Genomic DNA, 22,670 nt, shown 5'->3' on the forward strand with positions numbered 1-22,670 from the left:
GACTTTTCCACCTAACTTCTCAAAAGAAGTGGGAATCGCAGGGCTGTGTAATGAAAGAAAATCTTCCAGGTGATCTGTCATACTAGCTTCTGTAGGACAAGGAGGTTGCCCAAACTCTACTTTCCACCTGCATGTTTATTCCTTCCATTTTCTTGGCATACAAAGCTATCAATGTGAGGTCCCAATGGGCGTGCCAAAACTATGTTCGAGCTGTTCTGGATCTGGTCCCTTGCAAAGCTTCCGGGGAAGTGGCTATTTTTTGCCTGCTAGACAAGATCTTGCAACCTGGTGTGCTACAATACGAGTTTATGGTTAGCTTGAAAGGTGTCTTTGTGGGGTCTTTGGTGTAGGCCTTTAGGCTCACAATCAAAACTAACAAAGATCTGAGCGTGCCACTATTATCTTTGTATAACAAATTGTTGAATAGGTGTGAATCAGGTTGACTACTTATGCCTTAAGTTATTTAGACTTCTTGTTTATCAAAGGATTGTCATAGATGGGCTAAACTTGCGTTTTGTTTTTCTTGCCTTGTAAACAAGGACTTTTAATTCATAACATTGTATATCCAAAATGAAGGGGGTTCATGGCCCTTCCAACCATTTTCTTGATCAAAGTTTGCTTTAGGTTCATTAATTTACCCATATTTGATTGCAAATGAAACTTTTAAGTGTAAAATAGTTGAAAATGACTTAAATAAATGAAGGAAAATGCATTAAACGACAAATCTACTATATGTAAGTATAAACAAAAAAGATTCGGGCAAGATTTAACCTTGTCGGGCAAGGTTGAACTTCTTGCAACCACTTATCTTTGTGTTTACAAGGGTTTGTATACTGAGAAGGATGAAAAGTAAAAAGGTTTTACTAGAGGGAGTCGATACTACAACACTAAGGAAAGGTAGTAGAGCTTCTAAACTCGACAAAAGATGGCTTTCTAAGGGGAAATACAGCTAAAAAGGGTAGAATCTGAACAAAGTGCAGCGTTCTGCGTACGAACTTGTTTGAGAACAGAGTTTGTATGTCTTTTGATTGATTGGTTGAGTGTCCTTGTGTCTGGTATTCCTCTATCATTTTATAGACAATTTGGTCCGACTGTCCCACCTTTAGCCTTTAGCTGATAACTTTCGGAAGCCAATGAGTAATTACCTATTTACTCATTCATGTCCTTGAAAAGTGCTTTTTGGCTAATGGTGAGATGTTCTATGTTGCCCATCACTTCAAACATAGGCATGTGGCCTATGCCTTTGCTGAAATAGCTTCCAATTCTTCTAGGGCCTATCGACTTGCCCAGCAATAGCTTCCAATTCCTTTAGGGCCTATTGACTTGCCCGAGCCCAATCTTCTATTTGCTTTTGCATCTTTGGGCCTCCATTATCACAAAGCCCAGAATCAAATATAAGCCCAAACACCACCCACTCTAACTTACTCCATCAACCCCACTCTGTTGCGGCAACTGCCTCTCGTATACCCGCCGGCCCTTCTCTCTCTCGCTCTTGCTCTTCCAAATGCTCATATTCCATCTCATGAAATATGAAGTCCCATTAAGAATACCGGAATGCAAATTTGTCATACAGTAAAGGAATGCACGATCTCATATAATTATGGAACATCATGTTAATAGAAGTTCCAAGGTAACTCTAACACAACTTTTCCCATCATTTAAATCCTTTTAGTTACACATGTATCCATCAAAAACAAACTTAATCCAATTTCCAGACTATGTCTAAACGTCATTTCCTGCTTGGAAGAGTGGTCCTACTACAATTTAGTGAACAAATTGGTGCCGTCAAACAATACTAACCTTTGATCTTGGTGAGCTCCTACAATCTCGGATATACATCTCGGAGTTTCCCAACACCATAAAACAAGTCCATAGTTGAATTCTGTTTGTCGCTTGTCGGTAAAGTTTTCTTCAAGTTGAGCAACCAAGATGAAGATACATGAGTGGGAGAGAAGGAGAAATTCCAAATTCATGTCAACTTTCTTTTCTGTTTCCTCCTCTTGGGGTTGAAGAATACTCAGAAGTAGAATCAAAGCCTAGGCACTTGAGAAATGCAAGTCTTGCCATCCTGAAATAGTAGCAAGGGTGGAAATATATGTGGGTTGTTGTTGCTGCTGCAGAGGCCTCCATTTCTCCTATCTCCTCTCTTCTCTTTATTCCACTTGTGCTTGTTACTATCTCCCCTTTTATACTTTCTCCTACCTGCCAAAACCTTACAAACTCAGATTATTTATACATATATTACCTAATTTCTAATCCCAGCAGAAGATAAATAAACATGCTTTACTATAACTAGTCAGCAAAAAGATTCATGAACAAAACATTGTGAAATGAAATCTTATTCTAGCCTCATTATTTAGAGCTTGTTTTAATAATCATTTCATCTTTTTTTTTTTTAGGACACGCTTAATAACCATTTAGTTGTTAGATTTTAATTTTTTTGAAAAATGAAAATTGAAAACGACCAAATTTGAAAACTGAAAGCCAAATTTTGATAACTAAAAAAATTAGCTTTATGTTTTTGGTTTTTAGGTTTCTTTTTTTCTTTTTTTCCTTTTTTTTCTTTTTTTTGAAGTTGAAAACTAATAGTAACTACCACACCTATTTTTAGTGTTCATTATTTTTTAAAACTTGTTTAGTAAGTAGTTTAATTCTTCCAAATAAATGAAAACTGAAAACCAAAACCTAAAAATTCAAATTCAAATTTTGAAAACTCAAAAAAAAAAAAATAGCACTTGGTTGTTGCTTTGAAAGTTACCAAACAAAATTTTATTTAAAATAAAAAAAGTGGACAAAAACTGAAAATTAAAAACGAATTTGATTATCAAACAAATCTTAATTTTGTCAATTTTATTAACACTTGTATGTACAAACATAAACGACAAGAAATTTTCTAATAACATTTCAAACTAAAAAAAAATACATAATTGAAAAAGTTATCTATGATCGAGGCAACGTAGGACCAGGAACATGAGCAATGTATCATACCGTTTATTTTCTTTACTGATGTATGTCTAGTGAAATGGACATAAAAGATGAAATGTGAAGGAAAGCTCTATTTTTACTCTCTGCTTTTCCTCCTTTTATGTATACTGAACAATGATACAAATACATCTCTGTTGTAAAAGTTGTGGGGTTAATGCCCACATGCTTTTGGCAAAAGGTGAGAACACTTTAGAATAGTGATCATGTTGTTGTTGTATGAAGTTTGTCAAAGAACACTCATTTTACCTTTGTAAGTTTTCATGGGGATGGCTCTATTAAAGAGCACTCCGTGTGTGATCACTACACACTACAAAAGGAAAAGAATTGAAAGCAATAATATCAGTATCCCTCACTTCCTCTTTTTACCTGCAATCCTTTAGTGTTATAGCTACGAAACTAAATAGTTGATATTTTGCACCCGTTTTGCTCTTGTCCCTAGCAAAGGGTATCTCTCTAACTTTTGCCTATTTAAAACACATTATCAACACGACTCTCTAACCTTAACTATTTCTCATCTCCCTTCACCGAAAAATGCCTCCTCCAAGGATTTCCCTGTTCTTCTTCCTCCTCTGCCTCACTTGCTTGATGTACCCTCGCGAAGAATTGCTAGCACCATGCCCGCTTCTAGTTCTCAATTTAACAATTACTTATATCTTTGATTTCTTGTTTGGTGTAGCTCCCGATTACCAACCAAGTGTTTATTTATGTTAATTTTATTGCGATCGAAGATGGTGCCATATCATCGCCCATCTTGAACTGTAGATTTAATTTTACTGCAATTTTAGGTGATACGGTATAATCACCCACCATGCTATGTATATTTAAATTTTTTGATGCATGAGTGGTGCAGTATAATCGTTCATCCTATGCTATATTTTTTCAATAAGAGTGGTGCGATACAATCGTCCTCTTTATTAATCATATAAATCTTAAGCCTGAAATTTCGAATGCTTATCATTTTGGCTTGAAGATCAAAATGAAAATTTTGTAAAAATCAGAAGTTCTAACACTACATTCCTCCATAATACATATTATTGCAAGTTCTGACACATCTTATTTTTCTTTCAGAAAAGAAAATGGTGAACTTGGCAAAGCTTGATTTTGTTGCCCTAGATATTACTAGGAAGAACTATCTTACCTGGGTAATGGATGCCAAGATCGATCTGGAGGCAGGGAATCTTAGAGAAACCATCAAGGAGGAAAATAGTGCATCCTCTCAAGATCGGGCGAATGCTATGATCTTTATCCGTCGCCACCTTGATGAAGGACTAAAGAGTGAGTACCTAACAGTTGAAGATCCATTAGCCATCTGGAAAGCATTGAGAAATAGATACAATCCACCAGAAAACAAGGATTCTTCCAAGGGCTCGTTATGAGTGAACACACCTAAGGATCCAAAATTTTAAGTCAGTGGCTGAGTACAATTCTGCAATGTTCAGAATTAGCTCCCAAATGAAACTTTGTGGGGAGACCATCACTGAGGAAGATATGTTGGAAAAGACTTTCATCACATTTCATGCCTCCAACATGCTCATGCAGCAGTAGTATAGAAAATAAGGGTTTACTGAGTACAACCAGCTGATATCAGTGCTCCTTGTGGCTGAACAAAACAATGAGCTTCTTCTGATGAAAAATAATCAGTCCCGATCTATTGGAACGACACCATTCCCAGAAGTGAATGTTGTTTCCCTCGAAGTGAACATCACATCCTCTCGTGGCAATAATTACAAACTAGGACGTGGCCACAAGTGAGGCCGATGGAACAGGAAGGGCAAGAATCATGGTGTCCAGTTTTACAATCAAGGTCCAAAGCATAATTCAAACCCGAGCTTCAAGAAACCAAATCGCCATAAAGGTAAAGCTCATATGTAACTCTTAGAAATCCTGAAGGAGTTTGCCATAGGTGTGGTGGCAATGGACACTAGGCGCGTATTTGTTGTACCCCAAAACATCTGGTGGACCTGTATCAAGCCTCCTCAAGGAGAAGGGTGTCGAAACCAATCTCTTAGACCAAGCTAAACCAATGGATATACATCATCCAATGTTTTGATTTATCAGGACAATTGAACACAACCCACCTGAATGTCTCAGACTTTATTATGGAAAGAGAATGAAATGTATCGGTCCGATTGAATGATTTCTATTTGATGTACTCTTCTTATTTGAACTTGTAGTTTAAAACTCGCATTTCAATTCAATAAAAATGGCATTTTAATTTCCTTTTATTATGAATAAATTGTTTTTAACTGTGATTCCTTTACTTAGAGAGCATGGTTAAAAACTATGGTTATTCTCAAAATAAGAGTAATGGCGGAGATATTTGTCTTGCAGATAGCGCAACCACACATACAATACTTTGAAATCAAAAATCTTTCTCAAGCTTGATGCATACAAAAGTAAAGGTAACAACAATATCAGGCCAATCAGATGTAATTGAAGGCTCAGGAAAAGCTTAGATCATGTTACCAAATGGAACAATATTGTTTATACAAAATGTTTTGTACGCTACTCAATCTACTCGAAATTTGTTGAGTTTTAAAGACATACATTTAAATGGATACTACATTGAAACCAAAAGTGCAAAAAATGTGAAATATCTATGTATTACCTCCAAAGATACCCATAAGCGTACACTGAAAAAGTTGCGTGATTTATCGAGTGGATTGAATTATACATACATATCTAATGCATAGATATTCCACATTTTCTGCACTTTTCATTTCAATGTGGTATCCATTTAAACGTACGTCTTTAAAACTCAACAAATTTCGATTAGATTGAGTTGCGTACAACGCATTTTGTATGGACAATATTGTTCCATTTGGTAACATGATTTGGGCTTTTCCTCTCTTGTTTTGAGAATAACCATAGTTTTTATCCATGCCCTCTGAGTAAGGGAATCACAGTTAAAAACAGTTTGTTCATTTAAATAATAAAAAACTTTGCCGAACGATCTATGAAAAAAAAAGTGATCCTGTTTAGTTCCAAAACTCAATTAGTAGTACTTCTAGAGTAGTTCACTCCTTCCCCATACTACTAGTAAAAGGGAAAACGTAACGACTACCATTAAAGTGTAGTGCAGACGATTTCAAAGCAAACTCCCCATTCATTAGATAGAGAAGATCACCAAGATTTCGTAATCCGCTGCTAAACTTATTCCAAGTCAATGAGCATTCTTAATATTCAATGTTATGCCTTGAAGAGAACTCGAACTTCCACGCTCTTTAGCATGAGATTTTGAGTCTAGCGTGTCTACCATTTCACCACCGAGGCATCTTGATGATAAAAGGAAATTGAAATGTCACTTTTATTGAATTGAAATGCGAGCTTTAAACTACAAGTTCAGAAATAAGAGTACATCAAATAGAAATGATTCAATCGGATCGATACACTTCATTCCCTCTTTCCATAATGAAGTCTGAGACATCCAGGTGAGTTGCATTCAATTGCCCTGATAAATCGAACACTGAATCAGGTATATCCATCAGTTTAGCCTTGTCGAGGAAATTGGCTTCGACACCCTTCTCCTTGAGGGAGGCTTGATACAAGTCCACCAAATGTTTTGGGGTACGACAAGTACGCGCCCAGTGTCCATTGTCGGCATACCAATGGCAAACTCCTTCAAGATTTCTAAAAGTGTTATTCATATGATATTTACCTTTGTGGCGATTCACATTCTTGAAGCTCGGCCCTGAATTATGCCTTGGCACCTGATTGTAAAAATGGACACTATGATTCTTGCCTTTCTCATTCCACCGGCCTCACTTGTGGCCACGTCGTCATTTCTAATTATTGCCACGAGAAGATGTGGTGTTCACTTCGAGGGAAGCAGCATTCACTTCTAGGAATGGTACCGATCTAGTAGGTCGAGACTAATGATTTTTCATCAAAAGCTCATTGTTTTGTTCAGCCATAAGGAGCACCGATATCAGCTGGTTGTACTCAGTAAAGCCATGCTCTCTATACTGCTGCTGCATGAGCACGTTGGAGGCATGAAAGGTGTTGAAAGTCTTCTACGGAATATCTTCCTCGGTGATGGTCGCCCCACAAAACTTCATCTGGGAGCTAATTCTAAACATTGCAGAATTGTACACAGCCACCAACTTGAAATTCTGGATCCTTAGGTGTGTCCACTCATAACGAGCCCTTGGAAGAATCACCGTTTTCTGGTGATTGTATCTATTTCTCAATGCCTTCCAGAGGGCTAATGGATTATCAACCATTAGGTACTCGCTCTTCAGTCCTTCATCAAGGTGGCGACGGATATAGATCATAACTTTCACCTGATCTTGAAATGATGCATTGTTTTCCTCCTTAATGGTTTCTCCAATATTCTCTGCCTCCAGATGGATCCTGGCATCCACTACCCAGGTAAGGTAGTTATTCCCAGTAATATTCAAGGCAACAAAATTCAGCTTTGCCAAGTTAGCCATTTTCTTTTCTAAAAGAAAAAAATGAGATGTGTAACAACTTGCAATAATATGTATTTTGGAGGAATGTAGTGTTCAAACTTCTGGTTCTAACAAATTTTTCATTTTGATATTCAGGCCAAAATGATAAGCACTCGAAACTTCAGGCTCAAGATTTACATGATTAATGGGAGGGCGATTGTACCGCACCATTCTCATTGAAACAATATAGCATAGGATGGGCGATTATACCATACCACTCAAGCAGCAGGATAATTTAAATATGCAGAGCAGGGTAGGAAATTATACCGCACCAGCTAAAATTGCAGTAAAATTAAATTTGCAATTCAAGATAGGCGATGATACCGCATCATCTTTGATTGCAGTAAAATTAACATAAATAAACACTTGGTTAGTAATCCAGAGCTACACCAAACAAGAAATCAAATATATAAGTAATTGTTATATTGAGAACTAGAAGCAGGCATGGTGCTAGCAGTTTTTCTCGAGGATACATTAAGCAAGTGAGGCAGATGAGGAAAAAGAACAGGAAAATTCTTGGAAGAGGCATTTTTCGGTGAAGGGAGATTAGAACTGGTTAAGGTTAGAGATTTGTGCTGATAACGTGTTATAAATATGCAAAAGTTATAGATATAACCTTTGCTATGGACAAGAGCAAAGCGAGTGAAAAATATCACACTATTTAGTTTCGTAAGTATAACACAAAATGATTGCAAGTAAAAAGAAGAAGTTAGGGATATTGATATTATTACTTTCAGTTCTTTTCCTTTTGCAGTGTATAGTGATCACACACAGAATGCTCTCTAAATAAAGCCACTAAAACTTACAAAGGTGAAATGAGTGTTCTTTGACAAACTTTATACAACAACATGATCACTATTCTAAAGTCTTTTCACCTTTTGCCAAAAGCATGTGAGCATTCATCCCACAACTTTTACAACAAATAAAACTTTTTTTAATATATTTTTACAAACGATATTATCAACACTGAGACCATCTCCGATCTTTGGATTAAAACCTAAAATTTTGAGCCCTAAAAAATTAGGTTTTAACTCATAAACAGCTTTTCCCTTGGGGTTAAATTTTTAGCCCTAGGTTATTAACGACGAATTTAGGATAATTTTTTTAAAATTAAATTTTTTTTTAAATATGTAGACTATTCTAAATTGATTTTATGTTAACCTAAAATATTTTAAATTCCAATAAGTATTGAAAAATCACTAATCGACACATGAAACTCATGAAACACTATGGAAGAATATGAAACACATGATACAAATGTGTAAACACAAAACATATATTAGAGATGTATAACACACCAAAAGCATACCAAATACATCCAAAACACAAACCTACACACATGAAACACAAACCTTTAACCATCCTCTATATAAGCATAGATCGAATATCTATCACACAATATATTTATCAATCATCCATCTTTCTTAGTGTTTCTGTTTCCTCAAAATCATCCAACTTTCATAGTGTTTTTGTATTCTTAAAATCATCAAAATCTCATCAATGGATTATAGAATAAGGCGTAGATTAACAATGCAGATGGCACAATAACAAGCAAACGTTGTAGCTAGTCAAGCAGAAAATAGTCAATTTTGCAAACTCACTTATGCAACATGGGCACCATGCCCTTCATTTGTGCAGGGTGATAGAGAAGAGTGTCATGACCAGATGATAAAAGACTACTTCATCGAACATCTAAGGTATCATCTTCATGATTTTCGGAATCGGTATTTGATGAGTATAAACCTTTTTGAAAGCATCATCAATGCAATTGTCCATCATGACCACTACTTTGCAAGAAAGATAAATGTTATAGGCCGATAAAGTCTATCACCTCATCAGAATCTCACATCTGTATTTCGGATGCTAGCCAATGGGTGTTATGCAAACTTAACTGACGAATATTGTCAACTTGTGGAGAGCACTGCTATTGAGAACCTTAAACGCTTCTGTAAAGCAATTGAAGCCATATATAGACAAACATACCTCTGAAATCCAAATTGTGAAGATTTGAAGAGGCTTCTACGCAAGGCAGACTAAAAAGGCTTCCCTGGTATGATAGGAAGTCTCAATTGTATGTTGAGAGTGGAAGAATTGTCTTACTTCTTGGGATGGCCAATTCAAAGGCCATCACAACAAGCCAACCATCGTGGTCGAGGTTATGGCGTTTTACAACACTTGGATTTGGCATGACTTCTTAGGCACTTCTGGATTAAACAACGATATCAACGTTCTTTGGTCTTCTCCTCTATTGATGATGTTGTCAATGAATTGGCACCAGAATAGAGGTACAAGGTAAAATGCACGAGCTAGTTTGCTACTTAATTGATGGTATTGATCCCAGTTGGTCTACATTTATGAAAAGTTATTCTCATTCCGGTAGTGCAAAGAAGAAATTATTTTCGTAGAAACAAGAGTCTTACGTGAAAGATGTGGAAGGAGCATTCGAGATTCTACATGCACGATAGGCCATTGTTAGAGGGCTTGCACGATTGTGGAATGTGGAAGACCTCCATTCAATCATGACGACGTGCATAATTTGCACAACATGATTGTTAAAGATGAGTAAGTAGAAATTGAAGAAGATTCTAACGAAGATGTGGATGTCGACCAACCAACATATGCGAGAGCTATGGCAAGAGATGTTGAATATCTCGCTACAACCACATATGAGACCCAACATGATAGAATTCAATCTTCTCAAGTTCATGACACACTCCGAAATGATTTATTAAGCATATATGGCACCGTGAAAGAGAATGGTGATGATGTACTACTTCTTGTAATAAATTTAAGTATGCTAGTGTGATTGTTTTGTTGTAATAAATTTAAGTGTGCTAGTGTGGTTGTTTTTTTGTAATAAATTTAAGTGTGCTAGTATATTTGTATTTCCTTGTAATAAATTTAACTGTGCTAGTATGTTGGTAATAATTTTAAGTGTGCTAGTATGTTGGTATTAATTTTATGTAATATTGTTGCTATTAATTATGGTTTATTCTTTCAAGATCCATTTTGTGCTATTAATTGTGCTAATTTATAAATGTGCTAATTGTAATAATTGCTAATTATTGTCTCTATCAATTATGCATTTTTGTTGTTTAATTGATGTTTTATAGCTTCTTAATACAATAATAATTAACGATTGTTTTATGGCCTATTCTAGATACCTTTAACAATTGTTGTACACATTGATGCGCACTAAATGCCCTCAATAATTCAAAGGCTTTCAATAACTATTACCAATGTACTAGACAAAAGACTTAATGTCATATTATGTACACATGTACTCACTTAAAATTTTTACCAACGTACTAGCACACTTCAAATTATTACCAACATAGCACACTTAAATTTATTACAAGGAAATACCAACATACTAGCACACTTAAATTTATTACAAGAAAACAACCACACTAACACACTTAAATTTATTAAAAGAAACAACTACACTAGTACACTTTATTACAAGCGGCAGTCTTTCATCACCATTCTCCTTCTCGATGCCATATATTGCACAACTAAATCCTTTCGGAGTGTGTCATGAACTTAAGAAGCTTGAATTCTAATTAGACGTCTCATATACTCACTCAATGTAACTCTATCCTGTCGGATCTCGTATGTGGTTGTAGGGAGATATTCAACATCTATAGTCATAGCTCTCGCATATGTTGGTTGGTCGACATCCACATCTTTGTCAAAATCTTCTTCAATTTCTACATACTCATTTTCAACAATCATGTTGTGCAAAATTATGCATGTCACCATGATTAAATGAAGGTGTTCCACACTCCACCACAGTGCAGGCCCTCCAACAATGGCTCATTGAGTTTTTAAGATCTTGAACACTCCCTCCACATCTTTCCTGTAAGACCCTTGTTTTTGGGAAAATAATTTCTTCATTGCACTATCGGGATTAGGATAACTTTGCACACAGTTAAACAGGATAAATATCATCAGTTCGGTAGTAACCTAGCTCATGTCTATTACCATTTACCTTGTACCTCCATTGTAGTGCCCATCCATTGACAACATCATCAACAAAGGAGAAGACCAAAGAATGTTGATATCATTGTTTGATTACAAAGCACCAAATAATGCATGCCAAATTCGAGTGTTGTAAGAGGCCACAACCTCAAGCGTGACGGTTGGCTTATTACGACAAGCCTTTAATTGGCCAACCCAAGCAGTAGGACAATTCTTCCACTCCCAATGCATACAACTGAGACTTCCTATCATGCCAAGGAAGCCTATTTTGTCCTTGCGTATAAGCATTTTCAAGTCTTCATGATTTGGCTTTCGGAGGTATGTGTGTCCATATATGGCGTCAATTGCCTTATAGAAGCACTTGAGGCTCACAATAATAGTGTCATTTGCAAGTCGACAATATTTACAATTGAGTCTGCAAAACACTCATTGGCTAGCATTCGAAATGCATATGTGAGCTTTTGATGAGGTGATAAATTTTGTCGGCTTACGACATCTATCTTCCTTGCAAAGTAGAGTCTTGATGGACAAATGTTTTCAAGATGCTTTCAAAAAGGTCTCTCCTCATCGGATACCGCCTCCAAAAATCATGAAGAGGATATCTCAGACGTTCGATGAAATAGTGTTTCATCATCCAGTCATGACACTTTTCTCTATCATTTGAATAAATGAACAGCCCGACACAGAACCACAATAGCTAGATTTGGCATAGTGCCCATATAGTATAAGTAAGTTTACAAATTCGGCTTCTTCATTGTTCATTTCTACTTCGCCAGATGCAACATTTGCTTGGTATTGTGTCATCTCCATTGCTAAGCTACGCCTTCTTTTATCATCCATTGATGAAATATTGATGAATTTTAGGAAACAAAAACCTTATGTTGGTGAATATGGTGTGTGATAGTTAGATATTCAACCTATGTTTATATAGAGGATAATTGAAAATTTGTGTTTTATGTATATAGGTTTGTGTTTCATGTGTTTCTTATGTATTTGGTATGTGCTTCGTGTGTTTCATGTGTTTGGTTTGTTATATATTTGTATCATGTGTTTTGTAGTGTTTTGTATGTATTTTGTGTGTTTCATATGCATTTCACGTGTTTTATATATGTTTCGTATGTTTTGTTTTTATACATTTATATCACGTGTTTCGTATTCTTCCATAGTATTTCATGAGTTTTATATGTCAGTTTAGTGATTTTTCAATTTATCAAAATTTAAATATTTTTAGGATAAAATGTTCATAAAATTAATTTATGATAGTTTACATTTTTTTTAAAGTTATTTTAAAAAAATAGCCTAAATTCATGTTTTACTAATACAGGGCTAAAAAAATTTAGAATTGAAACAGAAAAGCTGTTTTTAGGTTAAAACCTAAATTTTATAGGTAAAAAATTTTTAAATTTTAACTCAAAGGCTAGAAATGCACTAATAAAACTTATTATAAACAGTAAAAAGAGCAAGTTTTTCAAAGTATATAAAATTTTATTAGTAAGCGACCGTGAACCTGCCCCAGCGATACCCAAAAAAAAAAAAAAAAAAGGAAACTAAATTATGAATCATTGTACAACTAATTAGTAATTATGAGCTTTAGACTAATCAGTACAAAAGAAGGAAGCAGTACAAGTGATTAGGAATCACTCCATGATCATGGATCTTTTCTTTGTTTTTCCTAACATCGTTTTTTTCACATTGGAAGGGATGGGCAAAAGCATCTTTCATCCAATGAATTATTTAGTTATATTTTTAACATTTTCGTAGCCGCCAAAAGCATCAAAACAGAGGATGAAATTGATAGGCAAAAAAGAAAAACAACATAGAAGAGTAATTAAGGAAACCAGAGAAGTCAAACTGAGGGAAGATCCAGATTTCATACCTGGGTATTCTGCAGGCGGTTGGTGAAAAGTGTGTTGGAGGTGGCGGTGCCATCAGAAACTATGCGGCTAGCGGAAGATGAAGGTTTGGTGGTGGTGGTGGTGGTGGTGGTGGTGGTGTCACCATCGGAGAAATCTATGACTAGTAAATTGAAGCAGTAGAGAAGGATGATGAGGAGGACCATCACCATTACCTGGATCCATACCAGCCATGGGATTCTGTAGCTTTCCATTGTAAACTCATCCCCAAAATTGTACATATTCAAATATTTGACCCGCTGGAAGTATAACAATACAAATCAACCGCACAAGAACAAGATGTGGACAGAGAGAGAGAGAGGTAGCAGTCCTGCAGAGCAAATCAGAAATTCTTGCAGAAATAAAAAAGAGTAAGGTGAGAAATTGGTTTCTTTTGCTAGAGAGAGAGAGAGAGAGAGAGAGAGAGAGAGAGAGAGAGAGAGAGAGAGAGAGAGAGAGAGAGAGAGAATGAGTAAAGAAATGGATAGTGAAAAGGCAGTACCGTATTTACGAAGGTGCAGCCGAGAAGGTTAACTGATGATGTCCTGGCAACCTCCAACTGACGCGCGTAAGAAAACAGTGGTTTCAACTTTCAACGAGTGCAATTTAGAGGAATGCTAAATACTTTTATTTGCCTTTTCTATTTATTTGTTGTCATATATACTTTATTATTACTTAAAATTTAGGATAAAGTACAAAAAATTATCTTAACTATTGGATCACGATAATTTCATACCTCATCTTTTAAAATTGACAATGTCATACCGCATCTTACAAATTTGTGACAATATCATACCTCCGTCAATTTTTCTGTTAGTTTTTTTTTAAGTGCTAAAGTGACAAGAGACAGGGACCACTCACTAATCTAGCTAGATTAAAAAATAATTAAATATATTTTTAATAATTAAATATTAAAAAATTAAGAATAAAAAAACAAAACAAAAAAAATTTCCTAGGGATGCGGCATCCCCTTTCTTTCACCCGCACCAATTTCAATTTTTTTTGTTCTTCTCTCTCCTCCTTCTTCTTCTTCATCTTCTCCTTCTTCTCCTGGGCCGAAACTAGATTTGTCACTTTTTTTTTTTCCCTTCTTCTTCTTCTTGAGCCGAAACTAGGTATGAATTTTTTTTTTCTTTTTGTTTTTTTTTTTTTTCGGGTTGCAGTTTCCATTTTTTTTTTTTCCTCCTCCTCTTCTTCCTCCTTCTTCTTCTTCTTCGGTTCTTCCTCCTTCTCCTTTTGTTGGGGGGGGGGGGGGGGGGAGGGTTGGGTTTTCAATTTTTTTTTTTTTTTCTCCTCCTCTTCTTCCTCCTTCTTCTTCTTCTTCTTCTTCTTCTTCTTCTTCTTCTTCTTCTTCTTCTTCTTCTTCGGTTCTTCCTCCTTCTCCTGGGAGGGCGGGTGGGGTTGGGTTTTCAAATTTTTTTTTTGTTTTTTTTTTTGTCTCCTCCTCTTCTTCCTTCTCCTTATTCTTCTTCGGTTCTTCCTCCTTCTCCTGGGGGGGCTGGTGGGGTTGGGTTTTCAAATTTTTTTTTTTATTTTTATTTTTATTTTGTGTTAAAGATTAAGCAAGAAGAAGATGAAGATGGGGAAGGGAGAGAGGGGGAGGGAAGGGACGATTAAGGTTTTTTTTTTTTTTTTTTTTTTTTACTTTTTTTATTATTTTAATATTTAAAAAATATTATTATTATTTTTTTTTTAGTTTTTAATAATATTTTATTAATTTTTTAATAGAAAGTGGTCTTCGTCTCTTGCCACGTCAGCACTTAACAGAAAAACAGAAAAATTGAAGGAGGTATGACATTGTCACCAATTCGTAAGATGTGGTATGACATTGTCAATTTTAAAAGATGAGGTATGAAACTGTCATGACCCCAATAGTTGAGGTAGTTTTTTATACTTTACCCTAAAATTTAATATTTAATGTGTTAAAAAAATTAATTGATTTTCACAAATGTCCCCATTAGCTTATCAACTTTTTTGTTTAACAAACGATATCATCTATAATAAGAAAGAGGGGCTGGTTTAGCCTTATAATAGAGTAGCAATAATATAATTCAAATTCGCATTTTGCGAAAATTGAACATAAACCTCTCATTTACAAATAAAGAGAAATACCACTAAACTATAGTATTAAACCATTGACTTACTAATTTTTAATTTACACTAAATTCTTTTATATTAATTAGCTTTTGTATTTGAATTTAAACCAACAAAACCCTACCACTAGGCACCATCTACCTCCCACCCACACCTCCCTTCTCAAAGCCCCCATTTAATCTAGACCTGGCAAACGGATCATGTTTGTTGCGTTCGTATCATTTTTGTGTTATACCAGTTATCTTAATAGATCGTGTCGTGTCAAACCCGTTATCTTAACATATTTTTAACAAATGATTTGATACAACCGACTCGTTAATGGGTCATGTCGTTTCATCAAGTTAATAGGTCATGCAAGAAATTTCCATCCCTAATGTCTAGACCTGGCAAACGGGTTGTGTTGTTAAGTGTCATACCCGTTATCTTAATAGCTTCCGAACAGATGACTCGTTAACGACCCAACTCATTAACTGTAGAGTTGACGAAAAGACTTTTCATCCAAAACCGACCAAATATGTACTAAAAAAAGAAAAAAAAAACAACCGCAAATACCGAAACATTTGGTACATATATTAGTATAAAATATTTGTTAGTCGTACATGGATGGTCCGCATTGGGTGACAATTTGATTATGTGTTTGCCTATGGTCATGCCTAGTTAATCAGCATTTGGGGACCATACACATTCTTACGGGTGACTCCGCACCTGGTTAATCTGTATCGGGGGGTCATTGCCTACCTTGTTACATTATCCCACAAGTGGTCCACTTGGTTAATCCGCATTGGGAAACCACATTATTGGAGGCATGTTTATGGTCACGTCTGGTAAATCCGCATTAGGGAACCATGCGAACTCTAGGGATAATCCCGCCTTGTTAATCCGTATTGGGAGACCACGCGCACCCTAGGGGTGACTCCGCCTGGTTTATCTGCATTAATTACCTACTCGGTTTACTTTCATAGGTGGTCTTGCCTGGTTAATCCGAATTGGGGGACTACCAAGGTTCTAAAAATCGCTAGGCGCTAGTCGGGCGGCGGACAGGGGCCTAACGCCTAGGCGGCTAGGCCAGGCCTAGGCAGATATATGTAAATTTATTATATATCTTGTAAATAAGTGTCTATTTACACCTATAAAAAAATTATACTTGTATGGATAATAAAAGAATGATAAAATGCAAAAATAGAAATAGAAGAATACACAATTTATATACATCCAAAAAGTTCAATATTTAAAAAACAGTAAGCATATAATCATAATGAGGAGCATTTGGATGATAGACTAAATTCTTCTTGTTCATGAATCATGATCCTTGTATTGGATTAGATATAGACTAAATTATTTAACCTTGTTGTATCTAGTTTATTTCTTTTCTTTGTATGTATCCCCTTAAAAATGCTCCAATTCGTTTCACTACTGGATGAACTTGTAGTAAATCCATCATTTGCAAATTAGGTACACCATTTCCATAAGTATACCACCATGAAGCCAAAAAAGAAAAAAGCATACAATTAATAAAAAAATATAAAAAATAAAAAAACCGCCTAGGACCTCATAGGCCCCCGCCTAGCTCTCTACCTAGCCCACCTAGGCGCTGCCTAGGGCCGCCTAGGTGGTCGCCTAGCTTCCAGCCAATTTTTCCAAACGCTTTGCCCAAAATCGGGGTGAGGCTCTACTACCCAGGGCCTAAGCGGCCGCCTAGGCCGATTTTTAGAACAGTTGGGACCACATTATTATATGATTATGGTTATGCCTGATTAATTTGCATTGGGGGGTCACTGCCTTCTTGGTCACATTATATTCATAGATGGTTCTGCCTGGTTAATCCGCATTGGAGGACCACGCTATCAGATTGATGTCTATGGCTCCACCTAGTTAATCCGCATTGGAGAACCATACACGTTCTGGGGTTTCATTGAGTGGCGCGGAAACCCTCTTTCCATATGATTCCATTAAGTTGTTCTGGAACTAGATCTCTAGAAATCTTTATGGTTCCTTTGTATTGCTCGAACTCTAATTTTCAACATGTTTATGAACGAAAGAATTGAGAGTCTTTGTGAATAAAATTAGAAATGACGATGAACATCTAGATTACTTTGAGATTTTCAGTTAGTTTATTTATTAATTTTATAAACCATGGTTTTATAATGATGTTGATTGGTTGGTTGATTAGTATAATTAAAGATTAATATTGTGCATCATTGTTTCATGGAAATATTATATGATGTTGATTATGGTTTGTTGATGGATAATAGGGGTGATCTATAAGGATGATGAAGTGACGATTCTGATTCTCATGATTCTTTGTGTAGTTTAGAATTCAGTGTTTTATGCTCTTCGAGTTCCATCGAGTGATTCATCTGCTAAGAAGTAGCATGCAAAATGTCAGAGTTTAACAAATGACAAACTACGAATGGCTTGATCCTGTTCTAGGGTAGGTAGGCAATCTAACATAGAGGTTAGATGCAGCCATAAAGTAAACGAAAGGTTATTCTACTATTGGACCTTGAACGGTGTCTTGTTCAAGCCTCGGAGGCGAGGCATGATAGATTTACATGTACGAGGTGACTCTTGGAAAATTTCTCTCATACCATAGAAAAAACTTAAATGACTTGTAATGAAGAAGGAGCACTATAACTAAGAATCAACTAAAGCATGATAAGTGGATAGATAAGGGGGTTTTCCTCCTCCTATTGAGCTATTGAAGGGTTTCTGTCTAAAACTTATGGTCATTGATGTGTTTTCTTATTACTAAATTGTTTATTAGCTAATGGACATAGTGTTTCGTTAAAACACTAAAAACATGTTTACTTGCAAGGAATGTGTATCATTCTTATTCATGTTTACTAAGAGGAATAAGTATTGTTTCCTTGCGTGTGTTTACTAAGATCTAAAGAATGATTTATTCAAAAAGGAAAATATTTGTTATACCATCTTTTTAGCCCACATTTACAAATCTTAAGTGGCATATTAATATGGCATGCCAAGTCAATAAGTGCAATGAAGTGGATTTTATTGTTTTTAATCTCCTAATTAAAAACAGAGATTAATTACCAAAAAATTAACAATTTTTTTTTAACAAACAATATTATATACACTAAGAAGATGGGTGGACTTAGTCTCATACTGGGTTAGAAATAATGTGGTTTAAATTTACCTTTAGCGAGGATCGAATCTAAGATCTTTCACTTTCAAGTGAAGAATAATACCCACTTAGCACAAGAATACCACTAGTGCTAAGTGGCCGAAAAAATTAACAATTAGTTGAACTGAAAACAAACAACCTACAGCCACCACTTCACCCATCCACCCCAACTTCGTCAGCCAAACACCCCTATGCCTCCAAAGATCCTCCCACCCACTCTAACCTACTTCATCATCAACCCCACTCTGCCGCCAGCAACTGCCTCTCCTATAACCACCGACCCCTCTCTCTCTCTCTCTCTTTCTCTCTCTTCCAGATGTTCAAATTTTGTCTCAGGAAACTTCAAGTCCCATTAACAATACTGGAATGCGCATTTAACTAAGGACCAAGTCTGCTTGAATTTCTTCACGTGTATATACAAATGCCAAGTCACAATGCATCTAATTGGAGAAGATTAAGTTATCTGGTAGCACAATCTAGATTAAAATTAGCTAAACATCATGTTAGTGGAGGCTCAAAAGTAACTCCAACACAACTGTTCCCATCGTTTAAATCCTTTTAGTTACACATGTATCCATCAAAAACAAGCTTAATCCAATTTCCAGACTATGTCTAAACGTTTTTGCATGCTCGTCAAGTGGGCCTAAAATTACTCAATACCATTTTCAATCCATGTGGTATTTTACAGTTTAGTGAACAAATTGGTGACATCAAACGATACTAACCTTTGATCTCGGTGAGCTCCTACATGCTCGGATATACATCTCGGAATTTCCCAACACCGTAACAGAACTCCATAGTTTAATTCTATCTGTGGTTTGTTGATAAAATTTTCTTCGAGTTGAGCAGACGAGGAATATACATGAGTGGGAGAGGCGGAGAAATTCCAAATTCATGTCAACTTTCTTTTCTCTTTCCTCTTTGTGGGGTTGAAGAATACTCAGAAGTAGAATCGAAGCCTAGGCACTTGAGAAATGCAAGTGTTGCCAGCCTGAAATAGTAGCAAGGGTGGAAATATATGTGGGTTGCTGCTGCTGCTGCAGATGCCTCCAGTTCTCCTCTCTCCTCTCTTCTCATGATTCTACTTGTGCTTGTTACTATCTACCCTTTTATACTTTCTCCTACCTGCCAAAATCTTACCAACTCAGATTATTTGTACATATATTACCTAATTTCTAATCCCAACAGCAGCTATTAAAATAAGAATAAGGCTAGGGAGATCAAATTTTTATAATCCAATCATTAACATTCATATCATTTGGTTTACAAAATTCGATTTAGAAATTTGATCTCCCTAACTTACCCCTAAAATAAATATGCTTTACCATAACTAGTCAGCAAAAAGATTCATGAACAAAACATTGTGAAATGGAATCTCATTCATTTTTTCTTAATTATTTCTTCTTCTTCTTCTTCTTTTTTTTTTCTTTTTTGTGGGGGAGGGGGGATGTTTGATAACAATTTAGTTTGTAGATTTCAATTTTTTTTAAACTGAAATTTGAAAACCACCAAAACCTGAAAACTGAAAGCTAAATTTTGATAACGAAGAAGGGTAGCCTTATGTTTTTGGTTTTTGGTTTTTATTTACTTTTTTTAAGTTTGAAAACTAAAAGTAACTATCACACATGTTTTTTGTTTTCAAAGAAAGAAAACAACATCTAAAAATTGAAAACAAAATGGTTATATAACTGTTTGGGCCCAAAATATCTTGGGCAGGCCGAGTAGTCATATGTGCTCGGCCCAAGGTAATAACAGATGCTGTGGGCCGGATAATAAAACCCGGGCCAGCTGGCAGGGTCAGCCGAATCCTATCTCAAGAGGTCCAGATAAATAGGAAGGATTGAGGAAATCCTGGTGCGACCAGGATTCTCGACCAGCAAGAAATAAAGCCTCAAAGGGAGGAAGATTCAGAGTCCCAGTGGGAGTAGGTTTGTTCGAACCAGAATCGAAATGGGACAAGGACTCCCAATCCAAATCAGAGGAGATTTCAAGGAATGGGGTACTATAAATACACGAGATCATGCAACATTCAGGGGACCTTCAACTCAGCATACAATTGCCCTGCGCAAAACCTCTCAATCACCTTGAGATTTTTCCTTTTCTTTTTCCTGCCGACACACCTTCAGTTTGGATAAACAGCACTGTGGAAGCAACCGGCGAGCACCTTCAGTTTGGATAAACAGCACTGCTGCCGCAGAATCAGCCGACCAAGAAGCATCTTCAGTTTGGATAAACAGCACTGCGTCGAGGTCGACCGATTATCTATCCAAGTCTCGGTCGAGGAAGGTTTTCGAACCTTTGTTGGCAGAGGTCACCGTACTAAGCTTTCCCGGCATAGTTAGGTGTTACGAATTACATTGCTCGGCGTACTGATCGCCGAGTGGTTTTATGATTGGATACTCACAGGTGAGTTTCAGGGTTCGGCATTCCGACGGCCGAACTACGTTTACCATCAAGACATATATCACGTTCGAGTACCTGTGCCCATACACCTTGGTCTCGATTCGACGTGCTTATACTCTCACGAATATAATCACAGTGACCGAATCGGGCTCGGACGATTTGTGAACTCCGCAGAATTAGCAGCCTTGTCTTCAGGCTGTAGAACCCAGAGACCGAGAGTGTTCCTTCCTCGGTCGCAATCGCAAGTTAAAGAAGTCAGCACCGCGCTCAAAGCTACATCAACAGATTTTACTCCTCGGCCAGGCTCGGCCGACGAGTTGGCACGCCCCGCATTCGACCGAAGGACGTAGTTAGCTTATTAGTTACTCGGCCTGCGCGCCACGTAGGTTTTGTAATTTTTAGGATCAACATTTTGGCACGCCCGGTGGGACCATTGTGCTAAACCTTCGGAGTTCATGACCATTGAGACACGGTCTACGAAGCAGAAAACAACCATGGGAAAGTCAACAACTGACTTGCCAGTGCAAGGCCTTGGGCAGGATTTGCATTCTACAAAAAATCCGATCATAATTGCGCCGCCCGAGGCCACTAGTATAACACGCCGGGAGAGTGAAGTCTGTCTCGGCGGACAACCTTACAACCCCACAGTCCCGAATCAAACAGCTGGAATGTTCATGGAAGGGATTGTAGAAGATTGTGATGACGATGGTGGAGAAGGTTCCGATCCACCAACTAGGACATTCCTTCGGAGACGACTGGATGAACAATATCGTCAGGTCGAGCAGTCGATTGGTCAGAAGATGAATGATTTGCTAGACGCAATACGTAGTAATAGCGATACACAGACCAGAATGCTTGAACTACTAGTCAGTAAAGCTTTCGAAGATGGCCAGGTCGGCCAACCGCGGCAGCTCCCGACGAATGTGCCCATACCAGCCGAGAGAGGGTCCGCTCGGCCACAACCAGTCCCCTTAGAAAGAAGAGGACCAGGGAATAGAGCCGAGGGACCAAGCCAGGGAGAAGAAGTCGCCTCCATAAACGTGACCGAAGTCCAGAGAATGATTGATTCGGCCCTAAAAAAAGGGCCGAAGTTTCCAAAATTCATTCACCCGTACCCGGCTTATGTGGAAAGGTTTGAATACCCACGAGGATTTAAGATCCCCGATTTCAGCCTCTTCGCCGGGGAATCATCATTATCCTCACTAGAACATGTGGCTCGGTTCACAGCGCAGTGTGGGGACGTCAATAGTGATTTTTACAAACTACGACTGTTTAACTTTTCACTGACAGGCTCAGCTTTCGCCTGGTACATTAATCTTCCACCCAACTCCGTGCAGAGTTGGGAAGAGTTGGTCGAAAAGTTCCATGAACAATTTTATCGGCCAGGGATGGAGACGTCCGTATCCTCCTTGGCCAGGATGGCTCAAGCATCTGATGAATCTCCAATGGAATACCTAACAAGGTTTAAATCGGCCAGGAATTGGTGCCGAGTGCCACTCCCCGAAGTAGAATTCGTCAGGATCGCCCTCAACGGATTAGACGTGGAATACAAAAAGAAGTTTCTGGGGGCAAATATTCGAGATATGTACGAACTTGCTCAACACGTCGAACAATATGAGTATCTGCTCCGAGAAGAGAAGATATCAAAGTCACCATCCCGGGGGACGTTGTATAAGAACCCCACGGTGAGCTATGCATCGGCCGAAAGTGAAGACCCTCAGT

At 37.2% G+C, this 22,670-nt stretch overlaps 1 protein-coding gene across 1 annotated transcript; it reads right to left on the reverse strand.

Moving 5' to 3' along the window:
* Positions 1 to 1,588: 1,588 nt before the first annotated feature.
* On the reverse strand, positions 1,589 to 13,804 carry LOC148690574 (uncharacterized). The gene is made up of 2 exons (XM_088685493.1): positions 13,294 to 13,804; positions 1,589 to 2,202 (listed from the first exon to the last, which is right to left on the reverse strand). The coding sequence occupies exons 1-2, from the start codon at positions 13,549 to 13,551 to the stop codon at positions 1,975 to 1,977; spliced, it is 486 nt and encodes a 161-aa protein (XP_088541619.1). The 5' UTR covers positions 13,552 to 13,804; the 3' UTR covers positions 1,589 to 1,974.
* Positions 13,805 to 22,670: the final 8,866 nt, after the last annotated feature.

Source organism: Pyrus communis, chromosome 15, assembly GCF_041283825.1.
Source record: "Pyrus communis isolate YQ-2024b chromosome 15, ASM4128382v1, whole genome shotgun sequence".
NCBI classification, from domain to species: Eukaryota; Viridiplantae; Streptophyta; class Magnoliopsida; order Rosales; family Rosaceae; genus Pyrus; species Pyrus communis.